Raw genomic sequence first — 27930 nt, 5'->3', positions numbered from 1 at the left:
AATGTCACTGCAAGAATGACCATGAACCTATTCATGATCTTCACAAATGACCCATCTCGCAGGTAATAAAGCCTTGCCATTTAAACACTATTTGATTGACATCTGCCAAATCCCTAGCTAGCACACGCCAGACCAAGCCTGTGAGGCACTTTGTGATGAGCCTGTAAAGGCACTTTGTGTTTGTGTGTAATTGTGTGATTGTCTGTGGGTGAGTGTGATTGTGTGCCTGTCTATGTGTGTGAGTGTGTGCGTCTGTGCTTCCATCTGTCCATGTGTGTATGGGTGCATCTGTGCTATGCGTGTGCATGTGTGTTGCCTACACGGCTGTGTGTGTCCGCTAGTCAGTACTTCTGCAACTCATCCATCACCTTGGTGAGGGGGAGGGAGGGATGAGGGGTCGTGATGGCAGCGCATCGAGGCTGAGCAGGCCCAATCAGCAGAGCCCTCGGTCTCTAATGGAGTGATAGATCGGCCCGTCTGCCCCATGTTAAACAGCCCCGCTCCAGCTGGAGCCCAAAGTCACGGGCATCATGCCCACCCTGTCCGCCGGGCCACTGTCTGCATCACAGCAAAGAGGAACCAGAGCGGGTTGAGGGAGGAGGCTAAGAGATGAGTTGGCTGGCAGTGACAAAGAGATAGATGGGACACAAATTATTGATTTCCTACTTTCCTAGAACTCTGCATGTGGGGAATGTGGGTGCTTTTGAGCTTAAGTGAGTGAGTGAGATATGATAGAGAGAAAGCGAGAGCGAGAGCGAGAGAGAGAGAGCATGCGCACGCTCACACCCTCACACATTGCAGTGCTATTAATTTGTACCACATGTGTACACACTAAATATGACATCTACCACTTGGCTTCTGTCATTCTATGATATAACAGCTTCCTGTTAGGGTGGCAGCTGGCCCAGTTTCTAGAAAACCAACTCCATCCATGCTAGCTTTCTGCAGAGTTTTACTGAACTGTACACTGGTCTCCACCCCGGAACTAGCCCGAAATGACTTGCTTTAGCCTAAGTCTCCACGCATATTAAACAAAATATCAACTTTTTGGGGCTATCATTGTGCAATAATCCTATTTGTAACAAAACTACAATGATACATTCCCTGTCCGGGCCTCCAGGGGGATCGAAGGAAAACATCCCTTTGTGAAGTCAGCAATTACCTGTCCTTGACCAAGGATGCATCCCAAATGGCAGACTTTCCCCTACATAGTGCACTACTTTAGACCTACAGTACATAGGGGATAGGTTGCCAGTTGAGACGCACCCCCAAGTGACTTTCTGTGGACTGAGGGAGAAGGAGAAACGGCCAGTGAATAAACCCGTGCAGTACATGCAATACCGATCACTACGCAGACGATAACATAAATCAATATCAGCCTCTTGGGGACATGCACTCGACAGTGTTGGGAAGAAGCATGTGAATAGCCTAACAATAAGCTGGTATCCATTAGTGCATCACTTACTGTGGTGAAAATCACCTTGGAAATGAATGTATTTTTCCAAGAGAGTAATTTGGTTCCAACACCTCTGCCTCCAGCTGTGCCTGGCTACTTCCCAGGGTGTTAATGTGTTGGCTGCCTTGAGTTTTCACCCAGAATGACAATATTACCCCACAAACTCACATAAAAATGAGGAGGCTTCAAGGAAAAAAACAATCAATAATGGACTGTGATTTAAGCCCGTCAATCACACTGGCTGGGAGCTACATACAATATAATTTAGCAGCCCTCCTAGAGATGGTAATGTCATCAAGTAGATGAATTCACCACAGTACATATACAAAACCCACTGACAGGTTGTGAGCCATCAATCAACAGAAATCACATTAGAAAATCTTTATTTTGTCATTTAGACCACTTTGCAAGCATGGATGATCAGAGAGAACTAAAATATGCATCCATATTCATGAAGAGTTAAAACGATGGGGGGTGGAAACAACTCATCCACGTTTGTGAGTGGGAATGAGGATAATGGAGCATCAAAGAGTCAAATGGAGCCTTTATTCGACAGCTTCAGAGCCGCGACAGAGCCGTTTTCATTGGTTATTTCCTTCTACCACATTGTCCCTACTCCTGCCCCAGGTATCACGTGTGGAGAAGAAAACTAAAGAGTATGTAAGAGATGAGAAGCGAAATAAGGAAAAGGCTTTAACTTGGGGATTAGAAGACTTCAAGCTGAACCTGGACTCTCATTAGACCGCATACTCTCGAACGCTATCTATGATCTTCAAATGCTTCCAGAGTGAGAGCGAGTGAGAGAGAGAGAAAGGGAGCGAGAGAGAGAAAGGGAGAGATGGAGAGAATGTGTATAATTTAGTATGAGCTCCATGCCCGTAGGAAACATAGATCAGAGAGCGTCCACAGGTCCTAAATGTGCTCTCTCCCCTAACACCGCGAAGCCTTACTGCCCTAAGGAAGAGCGCTTGTGAACGGACTCCTTTATCTCACAGACATCTTGGTGGGATAAGCTTGGTCAGGCTTATAGCAGAACCAGCTGGGAGGCTGAACTCCAGCTGGGAGTGACGGGAGAGCAAGGGAACCCATGCATTTAGCTGGGGAAGACAAGAGCAGAGTAACAAAACCAAGCAGACAGAGAGAGAGAGAGACAGAGAGACAGAGACAGAGAGAGAAAGAGATAATAAGCTGAGGAGGAAAAGAACAGAAATGGCAATTTGTGGAAAAGAAAAAGGGAGAGAGGAAGTGTGTCATGGACACCAGCTGCTTTAGTCCAGCTCTCCTGTCAGAGTATTTAATAATCACCATCAGCACATAGCAAACTGTGTACTGTGGAGTGCAGAGTGAAGGACAAGGCTCCAAAGCAGACACAAGCAAGCCTGCACGCACACACACATGCACACACACACGCACACACCACACATACACACACGCACACACACACACACACACACACATACCGCTAAGTAGGGGACACGCCAGCGTTATAATGAGACACGCGTTATAGCGTTATAAAATAGCTGGGGCTATTTTCTATTTCCAAGCTTCCCGCCTCTCCTTTGTGGTCGTTCTTCCTTCCGAATCATCAACTCCGGGGGGAACGCTTCCAAATCTCTCCTCGTACTGCTTGCCTGCTGCCTGCTAAAAGGCCAGCCCATTAGCTAATTGCGTTACACTAAATAAGAAAAAACAGATCAATTAGAGACGGCCTGTGCTTGATCGCCTGTATGTGTGTGTGTGTGTGTGTGTGTCTGAGTTTGTCTGTGTGTGTTGAGGGTAGGTTGGTGTGATACACAGAAATGCAGGTGTGGAAGCCCTAGTGGGTAATCCAATAACATACCTGAGCGATTGGACCGATGCGAGATCTCCCGCGAGTTAGGAGTGAGATAATACGTGATTGCTATTCCCCAAGCTGGAAAGCTTCATGCAATATTATTCATTATTCATCTGGTAATTCATTACTGCACTCAGGCCTTCTACCTGTCTGGCAATTCATGTGTTCCTTTTATGGCGCTAAATGAATAGCGCACTGCATCTTCATTACATCCTAAATGAATGTCAGAGAACGGCTTCCGCAGCGTTTCACTATGGTAACCAGCCACTGATGACATCGAAAGATTATTCACGGACAGGGAGATCAGATAAGAAAGAAATACCCCCCTTGCCTAAACACACACACACACACACACACACACACACACACACACACACACACACACACACACACACACACACACACACACACACACACACACACACACACACACACACAGCCACCATAACTAATTCCATAACACCTTATTTGGAATTAAAGACAATGTGACCAACCTTGTCTGAATTCACAATGCCTTCTTGACAGCACGAAATGTGATGTCTGACGTGAGGATGAAAACAAGACGCGATCAAACTTACTTCCCCTTTGCCTCCATCTGTCTTCGACTGTGAAACAAAGGGCCAGACCCCTGGCAGCTCTACACCAATCTACTCTTCAAACTTTTCTCAAAATCTGCACGTACAGTATATGTAAGGGATAAACAACAAACTGCTCTGGGAATGATGCATGCTGGGGAAGGTGTGCCACGACACACAGCCGAGTTATGACAAGGCAGTTTCCCACCCAGACTGAAAACGAAGCAGACATATCGAGCGGCTGAAGCTCTACATGGGAGAAAGAGTGACTAACTTTAATTCATTCATTCAGCTGTGTTCCACAAGGCTGGCTGGCTGGCTGGCTGGCTGTGTGTCTGTGTGTCTGTGTGTCTGTGTGTGCCTGTGTGCCTGTGTGCGTGTGTGCGTGTGTGTCTGTTACCTAACATCGTAATCTCCTCAGTCACAAATCAACCACACTCTCCCCACTTCGGAGAAAGCCTTTTTCCTGCAAGACATATATCACTAGCCAAAGCAACCAGGATCAATACCGTACACTGTTTAAAGATGTGGCCTTTGACCCACAAAGACTGTTATATACTGTGGCCTATAAAAATACACTTTACAATCCTTTTTCTTAATTATGAAAACTAAGGGTCCGTACTTTGAAAGGGGTTTATTGTTGTAGTAAAACTGTACAGTGCTGTAAATTTGTTTATATTCAGAATATACAGGGTAGCCTACAGAATATACAGGGTATCCTACAGAATATACAGGGTAGCCTACAGAATATACAGGATAGTTTACATAATATACAGGGTAGCCTACAGAATATACAGGATAGTTTACATAATATACAGGGCAGCCTACATAATATACAGGGTAGCCTACAGAATATACAGGGTCGCCTACAGAATATACAGGGTCGCCTACAGAATATACAGGATAGCCTACAGAATATACAGGATAGTTTACATAATATACAGGGTAGCCAACAGAATATCAAATCAAATCAAATCAAATTTTATTAGTCACATACACATGGTTAGCAGATGTTAATGCGAGTGTAGCGAAATGCTTGTGCTTCTAGTTCCGACAATGCAGTAATAACAACAAGTAATCTAACCTAACAATTCCGCAACTACTACCTTATACACGCAAGTGTAAAGGGATAAAGAATATGTACATAGAGATATATGAATGAGTGATGGTACAGAACGGCATAGGCAATGGTGCAGTACATGGTATAGAGTACGGTATATACCTATGAGATGAGTACTGTAGGGTATGTAAACATAAAGTGGTATAGTTTAAAGTGGCTAGTGGTCCATGTATTACATAAGATGGCAAGATGCAGTAGATGATATAGAGTACAGTATATACATATACATAAGAGATGTGTAATGTAGGGTATGTAAACATTATATTAGGTGGCATTGTTTAAAGTGGCTGGTGGTACATTTTTACATAATTTCCATCAATTCCCATTTTTAAAGTGGCTGGAGTTGAGTCAGTATGTTGGCAGCGGCCGCTAAATGTTAGTGGTGGCTGTTTAACAGTCTGATGGCCTTGAGATAGAAGCTGTTTTTCAGTCTCTCGGTCCCTGCTTGGATGCACCTGTACTGACCTCGCCTTCTGGATGATAGCGGGGTGAACAGGCAGTGGCTTGGGTGGTTGTTGTCCTTGATGATCTTTATGGCCTTCCTGTGACATCGGGTGGTGTAGGTGTCCTGGAGGGCAGGTAGTTTGCCCCGGGTGATGCGTTCTGCCGACCTCACTACCCTCTGGAGAGCCTTACGGTTGTGTGCGGAGCAGTTGCCGTACCAGGCGGTGATACAGCCCGACAGGATGCTCTCGATTGTGCATCTGTAGAAGTTTGTGAGTGCTTTTGGTGACAAGCCGAATTTCTTCAGCCTCCTGAGGTTGAAGAGGCGCTGCTGCGCCTTCTTCACAACGCTGTCTGTGTGGGTGGACCAATTCAGTTTGTCCGTGATGTGTACACCGAGGAACTTAAAACTTTCCACCTTCTCCACTACTGACCCGTCGATGTGGATAGGGGGGTGCTCCCTCTGCTGTTTCCTGAAGTCCACAATCATCTCCTTTGTTTTGTTGACGTTGAGTGTGAGGTTATTTTCCTGACACCACACTCCGAGGAACCTCACCTCCTCCCTGTAGGCCGTCTCGTCGTTGTTGGTAATCAAGCCTACCACTGTAGTGTCGTCCGCAAACTTGATGATTGAGTTGGAGGCGTGCATGGCCACGCAGTCGTGGGTGAACAGGGAGTACAGGAGAGGGCTCAGAACGCACCCTTGTGGGGCCCCAGTGTTGAGGATCAGCGGGGTGGAGATGTTGTTACCTACCCTCACCACCTGGGGGCGGCCCGTCAGGAAGTCCTGGACCCAGTTGCACAGGGCGGGGTCGAGACCCAGGGTCTCGAGCTTGATGACGAGTTTGGAGGGTACTATGGTGTTAAATGCTGAGCTGTAGTCGATGAACAGCATTCTCACATAGGTATTCCTCTTGTCCAGATGGGTTAGGGCAGTGTGCAGTGTGGTTGCGATTGCGTCGTCTGTGGACCTATTGGGTCGGTAAGCAAATTGGAGTGGGTCTAGGGTGTCCGGTAGGGTGGAGGTGATATGGTCCTTGACTAGTCTCTCAAAGCACTTCATGATGACGGAAGTGAGTGCTACGGGGCGGTAGTCGTTTAGCTCAGTTACCTTAGCTATACAGGATAGTTTACATAATATACAGGGTAGCCTACAGAATATACAGGATAGTTTACATAATATACAGGGTAGCCTACAGAATATACAGGGTAGCCTACAGAATATACATGGTAGCCTACAGAATATACAGGGTAGCCTACAGAATATACAGGGTAGCCTACAGAATATACATGGTAGCCTACAGAATATACAGGGTAGCCTACAGAATATACAGGGTAGCCTACAGAATATACAGGGTAGCCTACAGAATATACAGGGTAGCCTACAGAATATACAGGGCAGCCTACAGAATATACAGGGTAGCCTACAGAATACACAGGGTAGCCTACAGAATACACATGGTAGCCTACAGAATATACAGGGTAGCCTACAGAATATACAGGGTAGCCTACAGAATATACAGGATAGTTTACAGAATATACAGGGCAGCCTACAGAATATACAGGGTAGCCTACAGAATATACAGGGTAGCCTACAGAATATACAGGGTAGCCTACAGAATATACAGGGTAGCCTACAGAATATACAGGGTAGCCTACAAAATATACAGGGTAGCCTACAGAATATACAGGGTAGCCTACAGAATATACAGGGCAGCCTACATAATATACAGGGCAGCCTACAGAATATACAGGGTAGCCTACAGAATATACAGGGTAGCCTCCAGAATATACAGGGTAGCCTACAGAATATACAGGGTAGCCTACAGAATATACAGGATAGTTTACATAATATACAGGGTAGCCTACAGAATATACAGGATAGTTTACATAATATACAGGCTAGCCTACAGAATATACAGGGTAGCCTACAGAATATACAGGGTAGCCTACAGAATATACAGGGTAGCCTACAGAATATACAGGGTAGCCTACAGAATATACAGGGCAGCCTACAGAATATACAGGGTAGCCTACAGAATATACAGGGTAGCCTACAGAATATACATGGTAGCCTACAGAATATACAGGGTAGCCTACATAATATACAGGGTAGCCTACAGAATATACAGGGTAGCCTACAGAATATACAGGGTAGCCTACAGAATATACAGGATAGTCTACAGAATATACATGGTAGCCTACAGAATATACAGGGCAGCCTACAGAATATACAGGGTAGCTTACAGAATATACAGGATAGTTTACAGAATATACAGGATAGTTTACAGAATATACAGGGCAGCCTACAGAATATACAGGGCAGCCTACAGAATATACAGGGTAGCCTACAGAATATACAGGGTAGCCTACAGAATATACAGGGTAGCCTACAGAATATACAGGGTAGCCTACAGAATATACAGGGTAGCCTACAGAATATACAGGGTAGCCTACAAAATATACAGGGTAGCCTACAGAATATACAGGGTAGCCTACAGAATATACAGGGCAGCCTACATAATATACAGGGCAGCCTACATAATATACAGGGCAGCCTACATAATATACAGGGTAGCCTACAGAATATACAGGGTAGCCTACAGAATATACAGGGTAGCCTACAGAATATACAGGGTAGCCAACAGAATATACAGGATAGTTTACATAATATACAGGGTAGCCTACAGAATATACAGGATAGTTTACATAATATACAGGGTAGCCTACAGAATATACAGGGTAGCCTACAGAATATACAGGGTAGCCTACAGAATATACAGGTTAACCTACAGAATATACAGGGTAGCCTACAGAATATACAGGGTAGCCTACAGAATATACAGGGTAGCCTACAGAATATACATGGTAGCCTACAGAATATACAGGGTAGCCTACATAATATACAGGGTAGCCTACAGAATATACAGGGTAGCCTACAGAATATACAGGGCAGCCTACAGAATATACAGGGCAGCCTACAGAATATACAGGGTAGCCTACATAATATACAGGGTAGCCTACAGAATATACAGGGTAGCCTACAGAATATACAGGGTAGCCTACAGAATATACAGGGTAGCCTACAGAATATACAGGGTAGCCTACAGAATACACATGGTAGACTACAGAATATACAGGGTAGCCTACAGAATATACAGGGTAGCCTACAGAATATACATGGTAGCCTACAGAATATACAGGGTAGCCTACAGAATACACATGGTAGCCTACAGAATATACAGGGAAGCCTACAGAATATACAGGGTAGCCTACAGATTATACAGGGTAGCCTACAGAATATACAGGGTGGACTACAGGCTACAGAGGCTATATTTTCTATTGCGTGAGTTTTCTTTCTACTCTCACTCAAACACTTGTAAAGTTGCACTGAACATGGAAAATAGAAAAACTTTCTATTCCAGCTCCCCATCATTTCTCATCACTCTCCACCCTCTTCATTAAACACCTGCATGTATTTTAATTGGAGGGACTACATGAGCAGCCTGAAGGACAGAGGCTAGGCTAACTGACAAACAGAGTGGATGATTTGTAGTTGGCCCAAAAACTACTGCTCCTCTGGAAAAAGGGGACGTGACTGGTCAGTCCAGGTGTGGACTCACTACTAGCCAGTAGCTCACTTCAGCTTGATGGCCTGTGTGCTCAGCTCAAAAAGTGATAGAGATAGTGGCCGTGTCCGAATACCCATACTTGCGTCCTAAATAGTAGTCCGTTTGAGTGTGCGAAAAAAATATATATTTTGGATTTCTGTTTTCTCATTGAAAAGTGTTTTTTTGTTCTCTTGGCCTTCGTCAGAGCTTTTAAACTCAATACAAAACCATATTTTCATTTCTGAATGTGTCTACACCGGGGACTCAAGATGTATCTGCATGTTTGATTTACATGCTAATCAGGCCTTTTGATTTGAACATAGCCTATGGCTTGTTTTAGGTTTGTAGGCTAGGCTACCTATTTAATTATTTAATTCACGGATCAAACGTTGGCAAACATTCTAATCTCGTTCCCAATGATCAGTGTTTTAGTTTATTATGTTGCTGACCAGCGGTTCTGAATTTGCGATTCACCCGACTGTCCATGTTTTTCTGTACAATAGCTTTTTGATTTGATTTTTTTTTAAGTTTTGGTGTGTATAGTAGGCTATTCGATTGAAATTATACATGCTACAGCACTTTGGTTTCACTAATAAATATGTTCAAAAGGAACCAAATCATCTGTTTCTGTCTTTAGTCCTATTTTATTTAATAGGATAGATGCTATATGGCTACGGTATAGGTGGAATGTGATAGTCTGCCTATAACCAGCCTGAGTAGGCATATAACTCCATTCCTAATCTTTTCAGAGTATAGAGAAATTAATCAAATTGGAAATGAGTTATTATCAGGCTGGTTAATGCAATGCAATGCAATGCTACCGTGTTGCGGCCGTGGCATACTGCGGCGATGAGAACATAGTATGCAGTTTAAGTATGTAGTACGCTAGTAAGGGTATTCAGACACGGCCACTGTGTGTGTGTGTGTGTGTGTGTGTGTGTGTGTGTGTGTGTGTGTGTGTGTGTGTGTGTGTGTGTGTGTGTGTGTGTGTGTGTGTGTGTGTGTGTGTGTGTGTGTGTGTGTGTGTGTGTGTGTGTGTGTGTGTGTGTGCATGTGCGTGCTGGGACTATTAAACTAATGATGCTTTGAAAATGGGATGCCAGGCTGTTATGTGGGCTAGGCAGAGTCAGAAGAAAAGAACTAGAGGCCTGGATTCCTCAAAGCCCCGCGTCATTAAAGGCAGCCTAATGATCTGAAAGATTCCATTTTGTTTGCTGGCATCAATGCTGTGACTTGTAAAAACAAGGAACCAGGATTCAACAGACTCTCTCCTCAATAGGGGTTGGGTTGGGGTTAATTTGGGCATGGGTCAAAGCCTGGGTTGTATTCAGTAGGACACACTGTAGCAAGAAGCAGCATAACATTTTGCAACGTAAAATGAAAATGTGTTTCTTATTGGACAATGTTAGGAAGTCCCTCCCTGCTCCAGTCAGTTTTCCTCCATTTGGTGCCTAATGAATACACCCCCGCCCCTGCTAAATCCAACTGTCCTTAAACCCTGAGCAGTGCAAAAGCTTTTGAGACCACTAAGAACTGCAAAAATACTAATTGAAAGAGAGAAAAAGGTTGTCCCAAAAATAAAGAGAGTGGAGGCAAATAAATAATAGGGGTTGTGAAATATCAAAAGGGAAATGAGGAAGAGAAAAGGCCCAAGGTTCTTCTTTGTTTGAATTCTCTTTCTTCTCACATCAAATTGACCAATTACATTCTTAGCATCAATGGCAGCTCAACTTCTTTTATGCTCTTCATCAACAATATGTCAGTATTGATGATTGACAGAAGTATTCTGGAATGTAGAAGTGGAACAGAAAGAGGTTTATAGTATAAAGCTGAGCTATTAGTCTACATAAGATTTAGCACACATAAAATGCATGCTGTAATAATACATGGGAACATAAAATACATAATACATTTAGTAGTGATGTTACCACAGTACGTGTCTTGGTCCAATGCTTTCTTACTATATAATGATGTAGCTCGTAAGAAGTCCCACAAATGGGATTAAATGTTTGTACACATACACACAGTAGAAGGAAGATCTGGAGCAGTGGAATCGAGCGTTTTCTTCTACTACTAAGCCCACAGCCCAGATGCAGAGCACAGCAGGTTACAGTGTGACTATGATGATCCACCTTGATCTGCAGGAGATTAAATGTCTTTTTAGAGACTTTTAAGCTGCTGAGCGAAAAAGACACACATGCACAGAATTTGTACATGTACACACACACACACAAACACAAAACGCACACACGCGTACACACACGCACGCACACACACGCCATCCTGTAAGAGTCTTTGTAACCCGAGAATTGTGAATTAGAGGGCTTTGTCTAAATGGATTGGGATTTACAAAGACAAATTGCGAGAGGCAGAGCGGCAGGATTCATTGATTACATTGGCAAGAGTCAAAGATCTCTCTCTTTTTTTTTTGGTCAATACCGTAGTAAATATGGGTTGACACAGTAGAGTTTTATTCCCCATAGGATCTGCTAACTCTCTGAATACAACAGGTTGGGGATGTTGAGGCAGGGACAGAGTCAAGGACATTAACATGCCAGCTTAAATTCTGAGGAAAAACATGAACGCTTATAGATACTGTGTCAACGTGTGGATGGAATCAGGTCAGTGCCCATCAAATACACGACAGCTGAGATTAAATGATGATTTATGTCTGACCTCTCAGAAAGCCGCCATTGGAAACACTCTAGACATCTGACACATAAATTATAGTCTAGCAGTTGCTATGTTGCCATGGACACTACTGCTACAATCACCCACAAGTCATCGCTGAGGACTATATCTCTGTACTAGGGGGCGGCAGGTAGCCTAGTGGTTAGAGCGTTGGGCCAGTAACTGAAAGGTTGCTAAATCGAATCCCTGAGCGGACAAGGTAAAAATCTGTCGTTCTGCCCCTGAACAAGGCAGTTAACCCACTGTTCCTTGGCCGTCACTGTAAATAAGAATTTGATCTTAACTGACTTGCCTAGTTCAAAAAAGGTTAAATAATTAAAAAAAATGTTTAAAAAAAAATAGCCATGATTGTACTATATTGTATGACAGAAACATTATCATACAGTATATAACCCTCCCAACACACTACATTATCCAAACAGTCATGTCACTGCATAATGATATACCTTTTAAGCGAACATACAGTATAAAGCTATATGTATGATTAGAGTTGCACATTTTGGGGAATATTCAGAGGTGGAAACTTCCCGTGGGAATTAACGGAAATATATTGGAATTAACGAGCGTATATGGGAATTAACGGAAATATATGAAAATTAATATTAACACTATATAAATGTAGATGTTTCTTGCATTGGATATATTTACCATATCATATGGAGACAGAAACATAAACATTTTACCTTATAACTAGACATAATTGCAAATGATTAAATCCTTCCAACAGAAAAATAATAATAATTTCGTTACGAATTTAACTTTAATGAAATGAGTTGACTCTTCGCATGGGATGATTTCATTGAACAACAAAAGAAAGGGAATATTGAATGATCTCAATGATCCATTGCATCTCCCAAAAACATTTTCAACATATTGATAGTCTAGAAACTAAAGCTTTGGTTGTCTTCCTCTCAGGCCAATAAAAGTGAGAAGTCTTCTCCAGGCTTCCATTTCTTCTCTTACATCTGCAAGCAGAGTCTGAACATCAGACAGGATGGCATTGTCTCCCTCAATCCGTGTAATGGCTACTGCTATAGGTTTCAGGAGTTTCAGGATGCTTACCACTCTCTCCCAAAATACATCATCCAGGAGGATCCTCTTGATGGGGCTGTCCATATCGGCAGACTGTGATATGGCCATTTCTTGGAGAGACTCCTTCCTTTCCAGAAGACTGTCAAACATGATGACAACACCACTCCAGGGGGTGTTGCTAGGCAGCTTCAATGTGGTGCTCTTATTCTTCTCACTTTTATTGGTGAGGTAGATTGCTGTTATAACTTAATGACCCTTCACATACCTAACCATTTCCTTGGCTCTCTTGTAGAGTGTATCCATTGTTTTCAGTGCCATGGTGTCCTTGAGGAGCAGATTCAATGCATGAGCAGCACAGCCAATGGGTGTGATGTGAGGGTAGGACTCCTCCATTTTAGACCAAGCAGCCTTCATGTTCGCAGCATTGTCTTTCACCAGCGCAAATACCTTCTGTGGTCCAAGGTCATTAATGACTGCCTTCAGCTCATCTGCAATGTAGGGATAGGTGTGTCTGTTGTCCAGTGTCTGTACTCTTGTAGAATACTGCTTGAGGGGTGGAGATGATGTAGTTAATTGTTCCTTGCCCACAAACATTCAACCACCCATCAGAGATGATCGCAATACAGTCTGCTTTAGCTATGATTTGCTTGACCTTCACTTGAACTCTGTTGAACTCTGCATCCAGCAAATGAGTAGATAAAGCTTGTCTGGTTGGAGGGGTGTATGCTGGACGAAGAACATTCAGAAATCTCTTCCAATACACATTGCCTGTGAGCATCAGAGGTGAACCAGTTGCATACACAGCTCGAGAAAAACATTCATCAGCATTTCTCTGACTATGTTCCTCCATTGGGTCAAAAAAACTTCTGATTCGAGGAGGACCATGAGCTGTTGCTATTGATAAGGTGTCTTATTCATCATTTTCACCTCGAATAGAAGTAGAGGGACTTTTGTCAGAGGTTGCTTGTTATGAGCACTGATGGAACTTTATGCACTTGGCCAGATGATTCTGCATCTTTGTTTCATTCCTCACATATGATGGCACAGTCTTTGCAAATGTACATAGCTTTTCCTTCTACATTAGCTGCAGTGAAATGTCTCCACAATAAAAATTGTAAAAAATCAACAAATACAATTCCATGAACAGATAAATAGTTAAGCAGTTAGATTAAACAACTCCTTTGTAAGATAAATGTTTTAAAATGAAACATGTATGGAAACAGGTGAATTAAAACTATTCCGTTAGCAGGCTCACGCAAGCTAAACCCCACATGGTAGCAAATACTAACGAGCAGAAATTGTTAGAAATGATTTAAACACACTGTGCTGTAGGCTACTATTTACTATTTAACAACAAATCATGCATGTCATAAAAAATATATTCACCCCACCCAGTATTGTAATCAAAACTTACCAGAAAGCATGTAGTTCTTGGCTCAGACAGTGTAGTAGTGTGGGCTCAATAGCATCTCATTAGTGTGCAAGATCTTGAGAATCAGCTGTACATGTGATGGAAGAGTGCACTGTACATGCAGAGGGTTGCAATTCCATTGAATCGGGGATAGTTTAACCAAAATATGCCACAAGACCTAGAATTGCCTTATGTGTATCCCACAAAAAAAAGGTTCACTGTTATAAGCTAACTTTTTTGATGAATTTAAGCCAAATTCGGGCTTAACTTCCCATGGAAAATGTCAAATTCCAGAAATTTTCCGGAAGGTTTATGACCCTTTGCAGCCCTAGGTATGATTGAGGTCAAAACTCTCACTCTATCCTCAGCTCACATGAGTGTGTATCCTTCGCTCCCCCCCCAGGGATCAGTAGACAGATCCCTGTATCCACATTCTGATGGATATAAGGAGCACTCCTTGTACCACAGCGGTTGATATTCATTAAATTCCCTCCACCAACTTTCCCTGAAGAAAAATCACCTGGAGGATATCACACACACACACACACGCAAACACGCAAGCACGAACAGGCACACACAGGTCAGCTCCAGGAAGGTGATATATGTTCTACGGAGTGGATGGGTGAGAGAGAGCAGAGAGAAGACAAATAGCAGTGGGAGTAAGACAGATACAGTGGAGAGGGTAAAACCCGAGGGAGGGAAAACGAGAAAGAGCATTATTGAGAACGAGAGGGAGAGCGAAACAGCAGTCTGTGAGGGGAGAAACCGAATTCAACACGGAGGAATTCTCAGCTCTGTGGTGATGGTGTGTGTCTTCGGCATGGTGCAGCATTGTGTGTTCAGCGTGGAAGCAAAAGTAGGTCACCCAAATAAAAAATATTCTAAATAAGGCTTTAGCTACTGACGAATTGCATCCCCCACACTTTCTGAAATTGTGGGAATTCATTGACACTCACAGGACTGGAGGCTGGGGGACCTATTCTCCTGTGACACCACTGACGTGGAGCTCCGACTGGCACAGGCAGAAACTGACACTAGGTCAGTGAACCAGGAGAGGTGGAGAAGACTCTTAAGCAGCACCTGTCTACTTCAGGGGTATTTGAATGCTCTTTCCCCTCTGTCCTCTCACTCTCTCCTTTTCTACATCTCTCTCTCTGTCTCCCTCTCGCTCTCTCTTTCCATCTCTTTCTCTCTCTATAACATCTCTCTCTCCCACACACTCTATCTCTCCTGAACAAATTAATGTACTTCCCTCCCCACTTCCTCTCATAGCTGCCACTGCCTCTCCTTCTGCCTGCCTGTCTGTCTGTCCTCCACTCTGCCCACTGCAATTTTCACACAAGTTTGACTGAACCCAAAATGGTTCTACCTCGAACCAAAAGGGTTCTACCTGGAACAAAAAAAGGGTTATTCAAAGGTTTCTCCTATGGCGACAGCCGAATAATCTTTTAAGGTTGTAGATTGCACCTTTTTTCTAAGAGTGTACAGCAGTATACTAACAGAACAACCTGAGTGAAACAAGAGCTTGAAGAATACAGCATATACCATAAAACAACCATTCAGCATTGCAGTTAGAGCACTGACCAGAGAGAGCCCTTTATACAAGGTACTTAACTTGGGGGCAGTGGTCTAACTGTAAGCCAAGGACCCCCATAGGTCTCTATCTGCCCCAGCAACAGACCCAATCATACCACCAGCATTATTAATGGGCAGGTAAGCAATTCTCACAAGGAGTCATCATTGTTCTCCAACATCAATTTACCATCAGGTGCGGCCGAATGTCCTCCAGTGAAACCGGTTCTGCTGTCCCATAATATGTACACACCCGGGTTTCCGTTAGGAAAATGTGTCAGCGGAGATTTGACCGGCAGCATTTTAATGAACTGGACATTTAAGAAATGTACTGGACCCATATGCATTGGTTGAATAACCTGATTAGGATGTCCACCCACGGTTCTCAGAATGACGGAAATGAAATGTAGATCACGGTAATTCATCTTAACAGAACACGCAACTGGGACGCAACGACGTGCGCTATTCTTACCGAATTCCTACGAGCAATTTGAAGACGTTAGAATAAATAGGTGGAACACCAAAATGATACAGCCTAATTAGCATACTCCTGTCCATACAGAAATCAATAAGATCATTCAAAATAGGCTACTAGACCAGAAAGCATGATTCGGCCACAGAGGATCATTAGCTTCTGCGGATTGTTTTTAAATCGCATAGCCAACAGTTGTAAGAGCCTGGAATTTGGGAAGAGCGCGCGGGAAACACCAAATAGATGATTATTGAGTTGAGACTGTCAGTTAAAGGCAGAGAGACACAGCCAGGCATATATCAATATTTAAAAAATACAATTGTGGAAAAAGTTTAAGTTTAAGCCCACTAGCGGAGAACATTGGCCATATCCTCCGGTGAGCGTGCATATTGACTGTCTTTATCATTAGGACAGTGACACTTTTTTTGGGGGGGGAGACAATTTTCTCCTCCAGGTTAGATGGACGTCATATTGTATTTGTGTCTCCGCTGTTCGTAGGCCTAACTTATGGATATTTTTATTGATCTTTTTGTCAGTGTGAGGAGAGTTGGCTACCGTGTAATTTGTGTCCTATTCAAAAGATTCTACAAATGTCTCCAGTCATAAAAAGTGGAGGAGAATTGAATGAAATGTGTTTATAAAAGGCCAACATTTTCCTGTGCAAAGAAAGGGGAAGAAATGTAGGCGATCTGACATAGACTCGGCCTACTCTGAGCCACTACGCGCTGCATTGAATAGTCTTTTTTGAGAACAGTGATAGAGTTATATTATTAAAAAGCAATGAGGCTCATGCAACAGATCAGAACGTTTAGCATGAGATGTTGATAAATAATTATTTCTTCAAATTATAAGTGCAGCAATACCGCTGTGTGCGAATGTTCCTTCCATAATGAAATTAGCAGGAAAACGCCATTGTGAGCGGTTTCATGTGACAGAGATGAAAATATCCGTTAGAAAAAGAGGAAAGATCTAAACATGCAACAACTAACATGGGTTGCTAATATGATTAGGCTACTGCATTTGGCTACTGGACAATGAAAGAAAGTTGATTTGAAAACCAATAGAACACGAGAGACAACGACTACTGGTTTCAATGGTATATGGAAGTCTTGCCTGCACGTTTAGTTGGATTTTGGCAAGGCTACTTTGAAGCAAGGTAAGATATGCCTCATAATATATAGTAAAATGTTCACGTTTCAAACAATGAAGTATATGTTTTGAAAATGCATACTGCCTCCAGCTCATTGCAGAGTGGTGTGTGACGCGCTGAAGCCTGTCTATGCACTTAAATGGCGAATGGGAAGCGCGCTTCACTTACCAGTTGATAAATAAAAATAGTAGCTCATTTTAATCATGGCCATTGTTTGTTATTTTGTTTTTTTTACACGCCTTTAATTGCTTTTAGAATTGTTGTGCAATGATTGTGTTAATTAAAACACGTGCTTTACTCCAGTAGCAACAAACAGCTGTTTGAGCTGCATCAGCATCTCTCGTGCTACAGTACATCGACTTATTTCAATCAATGAATATGCTAAATACGCCAGCGCGAATTTTACTTATCGGCTTTTCATTTTGGCTATTACCAGCTAACGGAAAGCCTGGTACACACACACACACACAGACACAGACCTGTATTACCCCCTGTTAACTGTCTAAAGTGATTTACGTTCCCTGCTAACTCGAGAATGGTTCCAGGAAAAGGTGGCTTCTCAATTTGCCTCTCTTATCATGTGTGGAGGGAAAAACAGGAGAAGAGGGGTGGCGTTTGGAGACGGAGACGATAAATCTCGCTCCAGCAGACCCGTTGTCGTGGGCCGGGCAGTGTGGAATGGGATGACACACCGTAACCCAGTAGCACTACACAACCTCAAACGAAGAATAAGAGGGAGAACACACTTCTGTAATTCACTCAACTGTATGATGTGGTAACTGCCAAAATAAAGAAAACATTTGAGTTAATGAGGGATACAAAGTAAATTGAACGCAGGTGCTTACACACAGGTGTGGTTCCTGAGTTAATACGTGTCATCATGTATAAAAATGCTGGGCAGGCCATTATTTTGGCTACCATGGCTATTGATGACAATGCCCCCATCCACAGGGCACAGGTGGCCACTGAATAGTTTGATGAGAATGAAAACGATGTAAACCATTTGCCATGGACGTCTCAGTCACCAGGTCTCAACACAATTGAATACTTATGAGAGATTGAAGCGGCGCCTGAGAGACAGTGCTTTGCACCACCATCAACAAAACACCAAATTATAGAATTTATTGTGGAAGAACGGTGTCGCATCCCTCCAATAAAGTTCCGGACACCTGTACAATCTATGCCGAGGTGCACTGAGAAGCTGTTCTGGCTCATGGTGGACCAAAACCCTATATGTTGGTGTTTCCTTTATATTGGCAGCAGTTGTGGTAAATGCAGTTTATGATGAGGGTGGACAATTATTATTTTTTATGAGCATGGCCTTATTTATATTACGCCAGGTAACCTGGTGGTTAGAGCGTTGGACTAGTAACCGAAAGGTTGCAAGACCGAATCCCCGAGCTGACAAAGTCAAAATCTGTAGTTCTGCCCCTGAACAAGGCAGTTAACCCACTGTTCCTAGGCCGTCATTGAAAATAAGAATTCGTTCTTAACTGACTTGCCTAGTTAAATAGGTAAAAGAAAAGAAAAAAAGAAAACATGACAGCATATTAGATGACTGTCATTCATATTCCATTCACCCAGTTCAACGTAACAGCGATAGGTTTAGGATATTACATGATACTCGGATTTTCCCTATACCCATCATGACGTTGCTACAACCTGGCATATGAACGAAAGTTTACAACGTAGGTACACAAAAGGCAGAGAGAAAACTTTGAAGTGACAGACAGTGACAAATGGACAGACAGTGACATATTCAATACCGACTTGCTAACTCTTACCTGCATCTAGCTGATATAGGGTGTAATCATTAGTCCAACAATTGCAAACGAGAGTTTCTATTGGGAAAATGCAGATATGTTTATCCCCGTTTTGTTACGTTTAAGATTTTTTTCAACAGAATCGGCGGAATGAATACACCCCTGATCACACGTAAACACAGTTCACTTTCATAAAAGCCAGGTTGTATTCCGTCTCGCATCTATGGGCTCTCCAAATCTCATCTTTTCCCTTTGTCACTTGTGGACATCAATGCAAAACACATCAGCTGTATGTGACCAGGCAAAAAAAACTTTCCAAACCAAACCATATCATAACTGCTACATGCAGCCTACATCGTTGTCACCATATTAGCTAAAGTAATGTCATAGTCAACATAGCTAATATAACTAATGTGTTAATAAACCCACTACAATCATGCAGTAATGTTACAGTGTATAGTCAGTAAGCAGTTACACCAGCGGGCCCCGGTGGCAATAAATTAATAAAACCAAAAGCTTACCTTGACTTGGAAAAGTTCCAGTGTTGTGTTGGATAATCATAGCCATCTAGCTAACATATCATCCTTCTGTTTGAGCTGGGTGTTTGAGTAGGCTAAACTAGCTAGCTGCATTTGCTAGCTAAGTAAGTGAAACTGAAAAAAATTGATGACTCTCTCCCGCTTCTTCATTTTGGAAGAAATTCATTTGTTGAAAACTGTTCAACTATTGTCTTTCTCTCTTTTTGAGTCATCTACTCACCACATTTTATGCACTGCAGTGCTAGCTAGCTGTGTCCTATGCTTTCAGTACTAGATTCATTCTCTGATCCTTTGACTGGGTGGACAATATGTATATTCCTGCTGCAAGAGCTCTGATAGGTTGGTGGACGTCCTCTGTAAGTTATCATAATTACTGTGTAAGTCTATGGAAGAGGGTGAGGACCATGAGCCTCCTATGATTTGTATTGAAGTTAATGTACCGAGAGGAGGATGGACACTAGCATCCTCCGGTTACACCATTGTGCTATCCTAGGCTACTGTAGACCTTCATTTCAAAATAGTATGTTTTAATCAATTATTTGGTGATGTGATTATATTTAGCATAGTTATCTAAAAAGGATAACTTTTTAATTGTAAAAAAAAAAAAATCTGAAAATCACTGAGGATGGTCCTCCCCTTCCTCCTCAGAGGAGCCTCCACTGATTGTCAGTTACCTTGTACAGTATGTTCTAATATGTACTTACAGCACAGAGAAATGGCATGGAAAACAAACACAAATGCCAGTGTGAATCCCAATGCAGCTTCAGGAGTGACAGACTATGAGAAGGGATGTAAGGGTGCTGGATGTACGGGCTGTCTATAGCAATTTTACTCATCTGATCGCATTTGCATTTCACAAGGTGAATTTAAAGTGCATTTCACAATGTCTAATCAGATTCTATCCTCCTCATCTCCAAACATGAGAGAGAAATGAGGGAAGATATGAGGAAAGCTTCCTAGGCAAACAATTTGTTTACCAACTTCTGATTAATATGAACATTTCTACTGTATGCTCTTTGAAAGAGCAATTTACTATAAGAAGTATAACCATTAATAATTGCAATGGGTATAAACAATGATAACAGTTGTGTGTGAATGAATTGAAGCTCAAGCAACAGGCATCCACACCAAAAAATCTAAACTGAGCTTAGTGCTATGTGGGCAATGTGACAATATTGATTTTACACACTGTTCTTTTCCACATCCACTACTGGTTAAACGTTTCAGAACACCTACTCATTCAAGGGTTTATTTTTATTTTTACTATTTTCTACATTGTAGAATAATAGTGAAGACATCAAAACTATGAAATAGCACATATGGAATCATGTAGCAACCAAAAAATCGTTAAAGAAATCTAAATATATTTGAGATTTTTCAAATAGCCACCCTTTGCCTTGATGACAGCTTCGCACACTCTTGGCATTCTCTCAACCAGCATCACCTGACATGTTTTTCCAACAGTCTTGAAGGAGTTTCCACGTGCTGAGCACTTGTTGGCTGCTTTTCCTGTACTCTGCGGTCCGACTCATCCCAAACTTTCTCAATTTGGTTGAGATCGGGGGATTGTGGAGGCCAGGTCATCTGATGCAGCACTCCATCACTCTCCTTCTTGGTCAAATAGCCCTTACACAGCCTGGAGGTGCGTTGGGTCATTATCCAGTTGAAAAACAAATGATAGTCCCATTAAGCAGCATACCACCCTGCCTACCACTGCTGGCTTGCTTCTGAAGCTAAGCAGGGTTGGTCCTGGTCAGTCCCTGGATGGGAGACCAGATGCTGCTGGAAGTGGTGTTGGAGGGCCAGTAGGAGGCACTCTTTCCTCTGGTCTAAAAAATATCCCAATGCCCCAGGGCAGTGATTGGGGACACTGCCCTGTGTAGGGTGCCGTCTTTCGGATGGGACGTTAAACGGGTGTCCTGACTCTCTGAGGTCATTAAAGATCCCATGGCACTTATCGTAAGAGTAGGGGTGTTAACCCCGGTGTCCTGGCTAAATTCCCAATCTGACCATCAAACCATCATGGTCACCTAATAATCCCCAGTTTACAATTGGCTCATTCATCCCCCTCTCCCCTGTAACTATTCCCCAGGTCGTTGCTGCAAATGAGAACGTGTTCTCAGTCAACTTACCTGGTAAAATAACGGTAAAATAAAAATAAAATAAAAAAAGCCCAAACCAAATGGGATGGCGTCTCACTGCAGAATGCTGTGGTAGACATGCTGGTTAAGTGTGCCATGAATTCTAAATAAATCACAGACAATGTCACCAGCAAAGCACACCCACACCATAACACCTCCTCCTACATGCTTTACGTTGGGAAATACACCGCGTCTCACAAAGACATGGCAGTTGGAACCAACAATCTCCAATTTGGACTCCAGACCAAAGGACAAATTTCCAGCGGTCTAATGTCCATTGCTCGTGTTTCTTGGGCCAAGCAAGTCTCTTTTTCTTATTAGATTCCTTTAGTAGTGGTTTATTTGCAGCAATTCGACCATGAAGGCCTGATTCACACAGTCTTCTCTGAACATTTGATGTTGAGAAGTGTCTGTTACTTGAACTCTGTGAAGCATTTATTTGGACTGCAATTTCTGAGGTGCCGTTAACTCTAATGAACTTATGTTCTGCAGCAGAGGTAACTCTGGTTCTTCCTTTCCTGTGGCTGTCCTCATGAGAGCCAGTTTCATCATAGCCCTTGATGGTTTTTGCGACTGCACTTGAAGAAATCTTCAAAGTTCTTGAAATTTTCCATATTGACTGACCTTCATGTCTTAAAGTAATGATGGACTGTCGTTTCTCTTTGCTTATTTGAGCTGTTCTTGCCATAATATGGACTTGGTCTTCTACCAAATAGGGCTCTCTTTTGTATACCACCCTACCTTGTCACAACACAACTGATTGGCTCAAACGCATTAAGAAAGAAAGAAATTCCACAAACAAACGTTTAACAAGGTACACCTATTAATTGAAATGCATTCCAGGTAACTACCTCATGAAGCTGGTTGAGAGAATGCCAAGAGTGTTTAAAGCTGTCATCAAGGCAAAGGGTGGCTATTTGAAGAATCTCAAATATAAAATATATTTTGATTTGTTTAACACTTTTTTGGTTACTACATGATTCCATATGTGTTATTTCATAGTGTTGATGACTTCACCATTATTCTACAATGTAGAAAATAGTAAAAAATAAAGAAAAATGCTTGAATGAGTAGGTGTTCTAAAACTTTTGACCGGTAGTGTATATTCATATTTCACAAACATTCCGCCGTAGAGAAATGTTGTGCTTTCTCTCCCTGACTCACTCAGCCTCCAAATCAATGTCCATAAGCCGACTCAGGCGCTCATATGTCATTGGACTTGTTTTCCATTAATTTGGCGTCAGCATGGATTGTCCCCACTTCATCTGAACAGCCTAGAGCATCATGTCATGTACCATGCTTGGGCAGATGTTATTTTATATAGCATGCTTGACCTCCACTCTGTTCATAGTACATTGGTAATAGATTGGTAATACAGAGGGTCACATGTGGGTCAGTGCAGATGTGTGCCTGCGCTGTATGTCTGTGACAGTAATGTGGTCATGCCGGGAAAAGGGCCTGTGGGAGTTATGTGAGATGAGAAATGTTTTACACACTGACTATGTGATGAGATATCCTGTTTCTGTGTGTGTGTGTGTGTGTGTGCGCGTGTGTGTGTGTGTGTGTGTGTGTGTGTGTGTGTGTGTGTGTGTTTTATGACTTTGCAACACTATTCCACACAACTCCTTCATCATTCAAACTGCAGGGCCAAATCTCAATAAAGGAAGAGACCGGTTCTTCCTGAATCGAGGGGTATAATAGACATGAATGAATCTTACCTCCTCTCCTGTCAGGTAGTAAGCAGAGAGCAGCCCACCGACGTAACGGATATTCACCTCGAAGAGAGAAGCCTCACCGTTCTGTAAGAGAGAGATCACACTGCATCAGAGGTGGAATGCTCCATTCAGGACACAGCCCAATCTCATAAAGGATTAGTCAAAATAAGTCATATTTCTATCAACAGTCGCATGGCAACACCAACCAATCAGTCGTGTGATGATATAGAGGTTAAAAACATCATAAATAATGAATAATTAATAAACCTACATTTTTAATTGATCAATAATAATGAATGAGAAGTTGATGTTTGCGCTCTTGAGCCATAGAAGTACGTCAGAAATCCATATGTGAAGATCTCTTCACAGTGATAAAAGTGATACACATGAATGGCCAACGTGTTGCCCATTGAAACAGTGGAGTTATGCATACTGTTATACAGTAGCAGTTAGCTAGAGAGTAGGCTTGTTCCATCTTAGAACTAGTATTGCTTCCCACCCACGGCCCTATAAGATTCCATTTATATACGTTAAATAAAGACTCTAGAAGGGAACATTTCAATAAAGCCAGGGAAGAGAGTCAAAGGCTTGCGATAATGTTCGCTGCACTTTTACTCAATCTTATGTCTAATGCTTAGAACCACGGCAGACTATCGATTCTCCTCTGGCAGCCTTAGAAAATATACACCGTCTAGTTCACTGATGACTTTCCACTCCTAACTCTTTTTCGAGTTTTCTCATCACGTTTGCGGCCTTTCCAATTCTCTTTGTTGTGAGTTCCAGGATTTGAAAGTGGCGAAACCGTGCTAGGCTTTACTTTTCCATCTCCCGTTATGTCTGCTTTGACACATCTATCAGGATGGTGCAACTGGGTTAAGATGAAGCTGTTAGAATACACCATCTCAGAGTGCAATTAGTGCTCTGTCAAATCTATTAATATAGCTCCTGGAGCGATTTGCTGTTCGCCAACGTCAGACAGAGTTTATCAGTGCACTGCTCCATATGTTACGGGGATGAAGTTAAGAGGTGTTAAGGACTAACACGTGTCAGTGAATGAGATGGCGGTACGTCACCATAATTACAGACACTCACTCTCACCCGAGGTTGAGGTGACGATGGTGCTTATTGACTTGGAGACCTCTCAAGAAGGAAATTGCTATCTCAAGAAGCCACGATAAGGAAACTGTAATTGGGTGGTGCTGGAGAGGGTAATTACATCCAATCTAGAACCAGAGTAAAGATGTGGAGCGACTTTCTCTGGCATCATCCCAACTCTATCGTTTTCCACCATACATTTGTACACACTGAGAAGCTCACAAAGTAAAGTCATGTACTTTTAAAAAAGTTTTCAAGAGATGAGTGCTACAGTTTGACATTCTTCGCAGCTGTTAAATTCCAGCCTTGCACTATGTCATTATTAGGTAATGACTGCCGGGCTAATGTGCGACTGAGAAGTTGGCCACGTCTCTTTCAAGACAGTTTAGCCACTGACATTCTGTAAGACAAACTGCCAATCCTCTGCCACGGTGACCCAGCGGAGAAGTCTTGCCAACCCGTAGATGAGTGGCCGTTCTATAATGGACCTAAGATGGTGGTGATTAGGGACAGACTTTTAATTTGTCACCAGTGATGTTGGCACTTCGGCAAGGACAGCCATAAGGTACAACGAGGGGACCGTAATGGTGACTACGGTTCAACTGATCTGACTCATGCTACCAAACACAAGCCTTGTAAATCACTCTTCAAACGTCTCATAACAGTTCATTTAGTATGAGTGGTTTATTCCAGAGGCTTCGATGCTGATTGGGTCCATTGATAACGGATTTATATTATATAAGCGTTTCAAAAACATTTCATTAAAATACATTGTTATGCTTAATTTGCTATTGTTCTGTCAGATGTTTTCCAGTCATTTATTTCCGAATATAACGTTGTTTATTTGCATCACAGGGAAATATTAGGTCTTGCATTTACGTCCAAGACCACACACCTTGAGTCTCCACTGCAAACAAAGCAGATCGCCTTGGGAAAGCTCAACGCTAAATCCACTGTAACCACTTCAGCTGGGGAAAAAAATGTGATTAAATCTCAGCATCACACCCATACAGTATTGTCACGGGTGAAACAATAAACAACTAATACATCCAAAGTCTCCCCAGAAGGCTTTTCACGAATAAATAAAAAGCAATGTGTGCACATTTAATTGCTCCACTTTTCCAGTGCTATGCAGAGTGGAAAATAAAATCAGGTGAAGGAAGGAATAAAGGCCTGTTGTTTTTCTTTCTCGCCTCCCTCTGCTCAGCAGTGCGTCTAATTAGAAGACAACACAGGGCTGTCAGAGTTAACACGCCAGCTCTAACTGCCCCAGAAGAACACCTTTCTGCTTATGATCCTCTCTCTGTTGTAAGAGCACCACCACCTCCAGTACTATTCATACTGTATAGAAGGAGTTGCACTATTCAAATAAATGATTCGTCTGGGATAGGGCTGTATCATTACATTTTGTCAGCCGGTCATTGTCATGCAAAAGGCTACCGGTTTCACCGTAATTGAGCGTTAATTAACATAAACACCTTTAGCATCGCCAGTGTAATAGTTTAACTTTAGTCCGTCCTCTCGCCCCAACCCGGGCGCGAACCAGGGACCCTCTGCACACATCAACAACGGTCGCCCACGAAGCATCGTTACCCATCGCTCCACAAAGGCCGTGGCCCTTGCAGAGCAAGGGGAACCACTACTTCAAGGTCTCAAAGCGAGTGACGTAACCGATTGAAACACTATTAGCTCGCACCACCACTAACTAGCTAGCCATTTCACATCCGTTACACTCACCCCCCTCCTTTTCCGCAGCAACCAGTGATCCGGGTCAACAGCATCAATGTTACAGTTTAACTTTACGGCGTCCCCTCGCCCCGGGCGCGAACCAGGGGCCCTCTGCACACATCAACAACAGTCACCCACGAAGCATCGTTACCCATCGCTCCACAAAGGCTGCAGCCCTTGCAGAGCAAGGGGAACAACTACTTCAAGGTTTCAGAGCAAGTGACGTCACCAACTGAAAGGCTGCTAGCGCGCACCACCGCTACCTAGTTAACCATTTCACATCGGTTACATTCACTCCCCTTTCGACCTCCTCCTTTTCTGCAGCAACCAGTGATCCGGGTCAACAGCATCATTGTAACAGTTTTAACTTTACGTCCATCCCCTCGCCCCGACCCGGGCGCAAACCAGGGACCTTCTGCACACATCAACAACAGTCACCCATGAAGCATCGTTACCCATCGCTCCACAAAAGCCGTGGCCCTTGCAGAGCAAGGGGAACCACTACTTCAAGGTCTCAAAGCGAGTGACGTAACCGATTGAAACGCTATTAGCGCGCACCACCGCTAACTAGCTAGCCATTTCACATCCGCTACACCAGGCCCCCACACACACAAGCCGCATACAAGCCTCCTTTATAATATCTACATTTTAAAAAGTCTAATAAATCAATTGAAGATACACCCTCACAATAAATCCATTATTTAATTTAGTCAGGTCTAAAGAAACATTTTCTTCATATCATAATGTATTTCAGAAGAACAGAATATGAATTGGTCTACTGTACGTTATTATGTGCCATGCCATAGGCTGTAGGCTTGTTCATTTAGTAGACAAGATATGCTTATAAGTCCAGGGCCATTCTTTTATATTATATGATTAGGTTGCATGATTTCATAGTAAGAAGAATATAATTGAACTTAGCTGAATAAAACAGAAAGGATATTTTCCCCATTCCGGAGCGAGAGCGCGCATATGAAGCGGCTACTTGTATGTTGAGCATAAAAGTGATTATTTGAAACAGGACCTACAGTATACGCTAGATTTAGAGTTATTTGTCAACTTTGCTTGTGAATAATACAAACCTTAAAATGCCTTAGAAATCAAAAAATACATGGGAAGCATGATGCGACTATAGGCTATTGACGATTTGAGAAAGTTCCTTGCCTCAGGCTGCACACACTGTTTTCTCATGAAGTGATCATGTTTCCACCCATCGGACTATTCTCAATTTAACATTGTCTTTGCTAATATGTATAATTAGTTTCGATGTATAATTAGTTTCGATGTAGAATGACCCATTATCAAACAGGCAGGAACAGGAGCAAGAAAAAAAATGCATGTCATCCGTATTCCTCGAATAGCGAATGGAGGCCACTTTCCTGCCGTTCGTTTCACTCACGTTGGGTAGGCTACTCTGGTTATTTCTCGGCGTGACAGGTGATATTCAGCACAAACTCTGTATGCCATGAGCTCTCCAACCCTGTTGCTGCAGCTACCCAGTGCTTAATTTGAGAAACTAAGTGAAATCGGTTCGGGAACATTGATAGTAACATGCTTCACGACGAAACATATTTCATGAAA

General features: G+C 42.7%; 1 protein-coding gene across 3 annotated transcripts in view; it reads right to left on the bottom strand.

Annotated features, from left to right (window-relative positions):
• LOC129837231 (mannosyl-oligosaccharide 1,2-alpha-mannosidase IC-like) overlaps nucleotides 1-27930 on the bottom strand; it is a 210754-nt gene that overhangs the window by 43312 nt on the left and 139512 nt on the right. For all 3 annotated transcript variants that reach the window (XM_055903228.1, XM_055903230.1, XM_055903229.1), the window contains exon 4: nucleotides 23530-23610. In XM_055903228.1, the coding sequence (XP_055759203.1) occupies nucleotides 23530-23610 (81 nt within the window). The remainder of the gene's footprint in view (nucleotides 1-23529; nucleotides 23611-27930) is intronic.

Source organism: Salvelinus fontinalis, chromosome 38 (genome assembly GCF_029448725.1).
Source record: "Salvelinus fontinalis isolate EN_2023a chromosome 38, ASM2944872v1, whole genome shotgun sequence".
NCBI lineage: Eukaryota > Metazoa > Chordata > Actinopteri > Salmoniformes > Salmonidae > Salvelinus > Salvelinus fontinalis.
The sequence above is the reverse complement of the archived record's forward strand: the minus strand, read 5'-3'. Positions and strand labels throughout refer to the sequence as shown.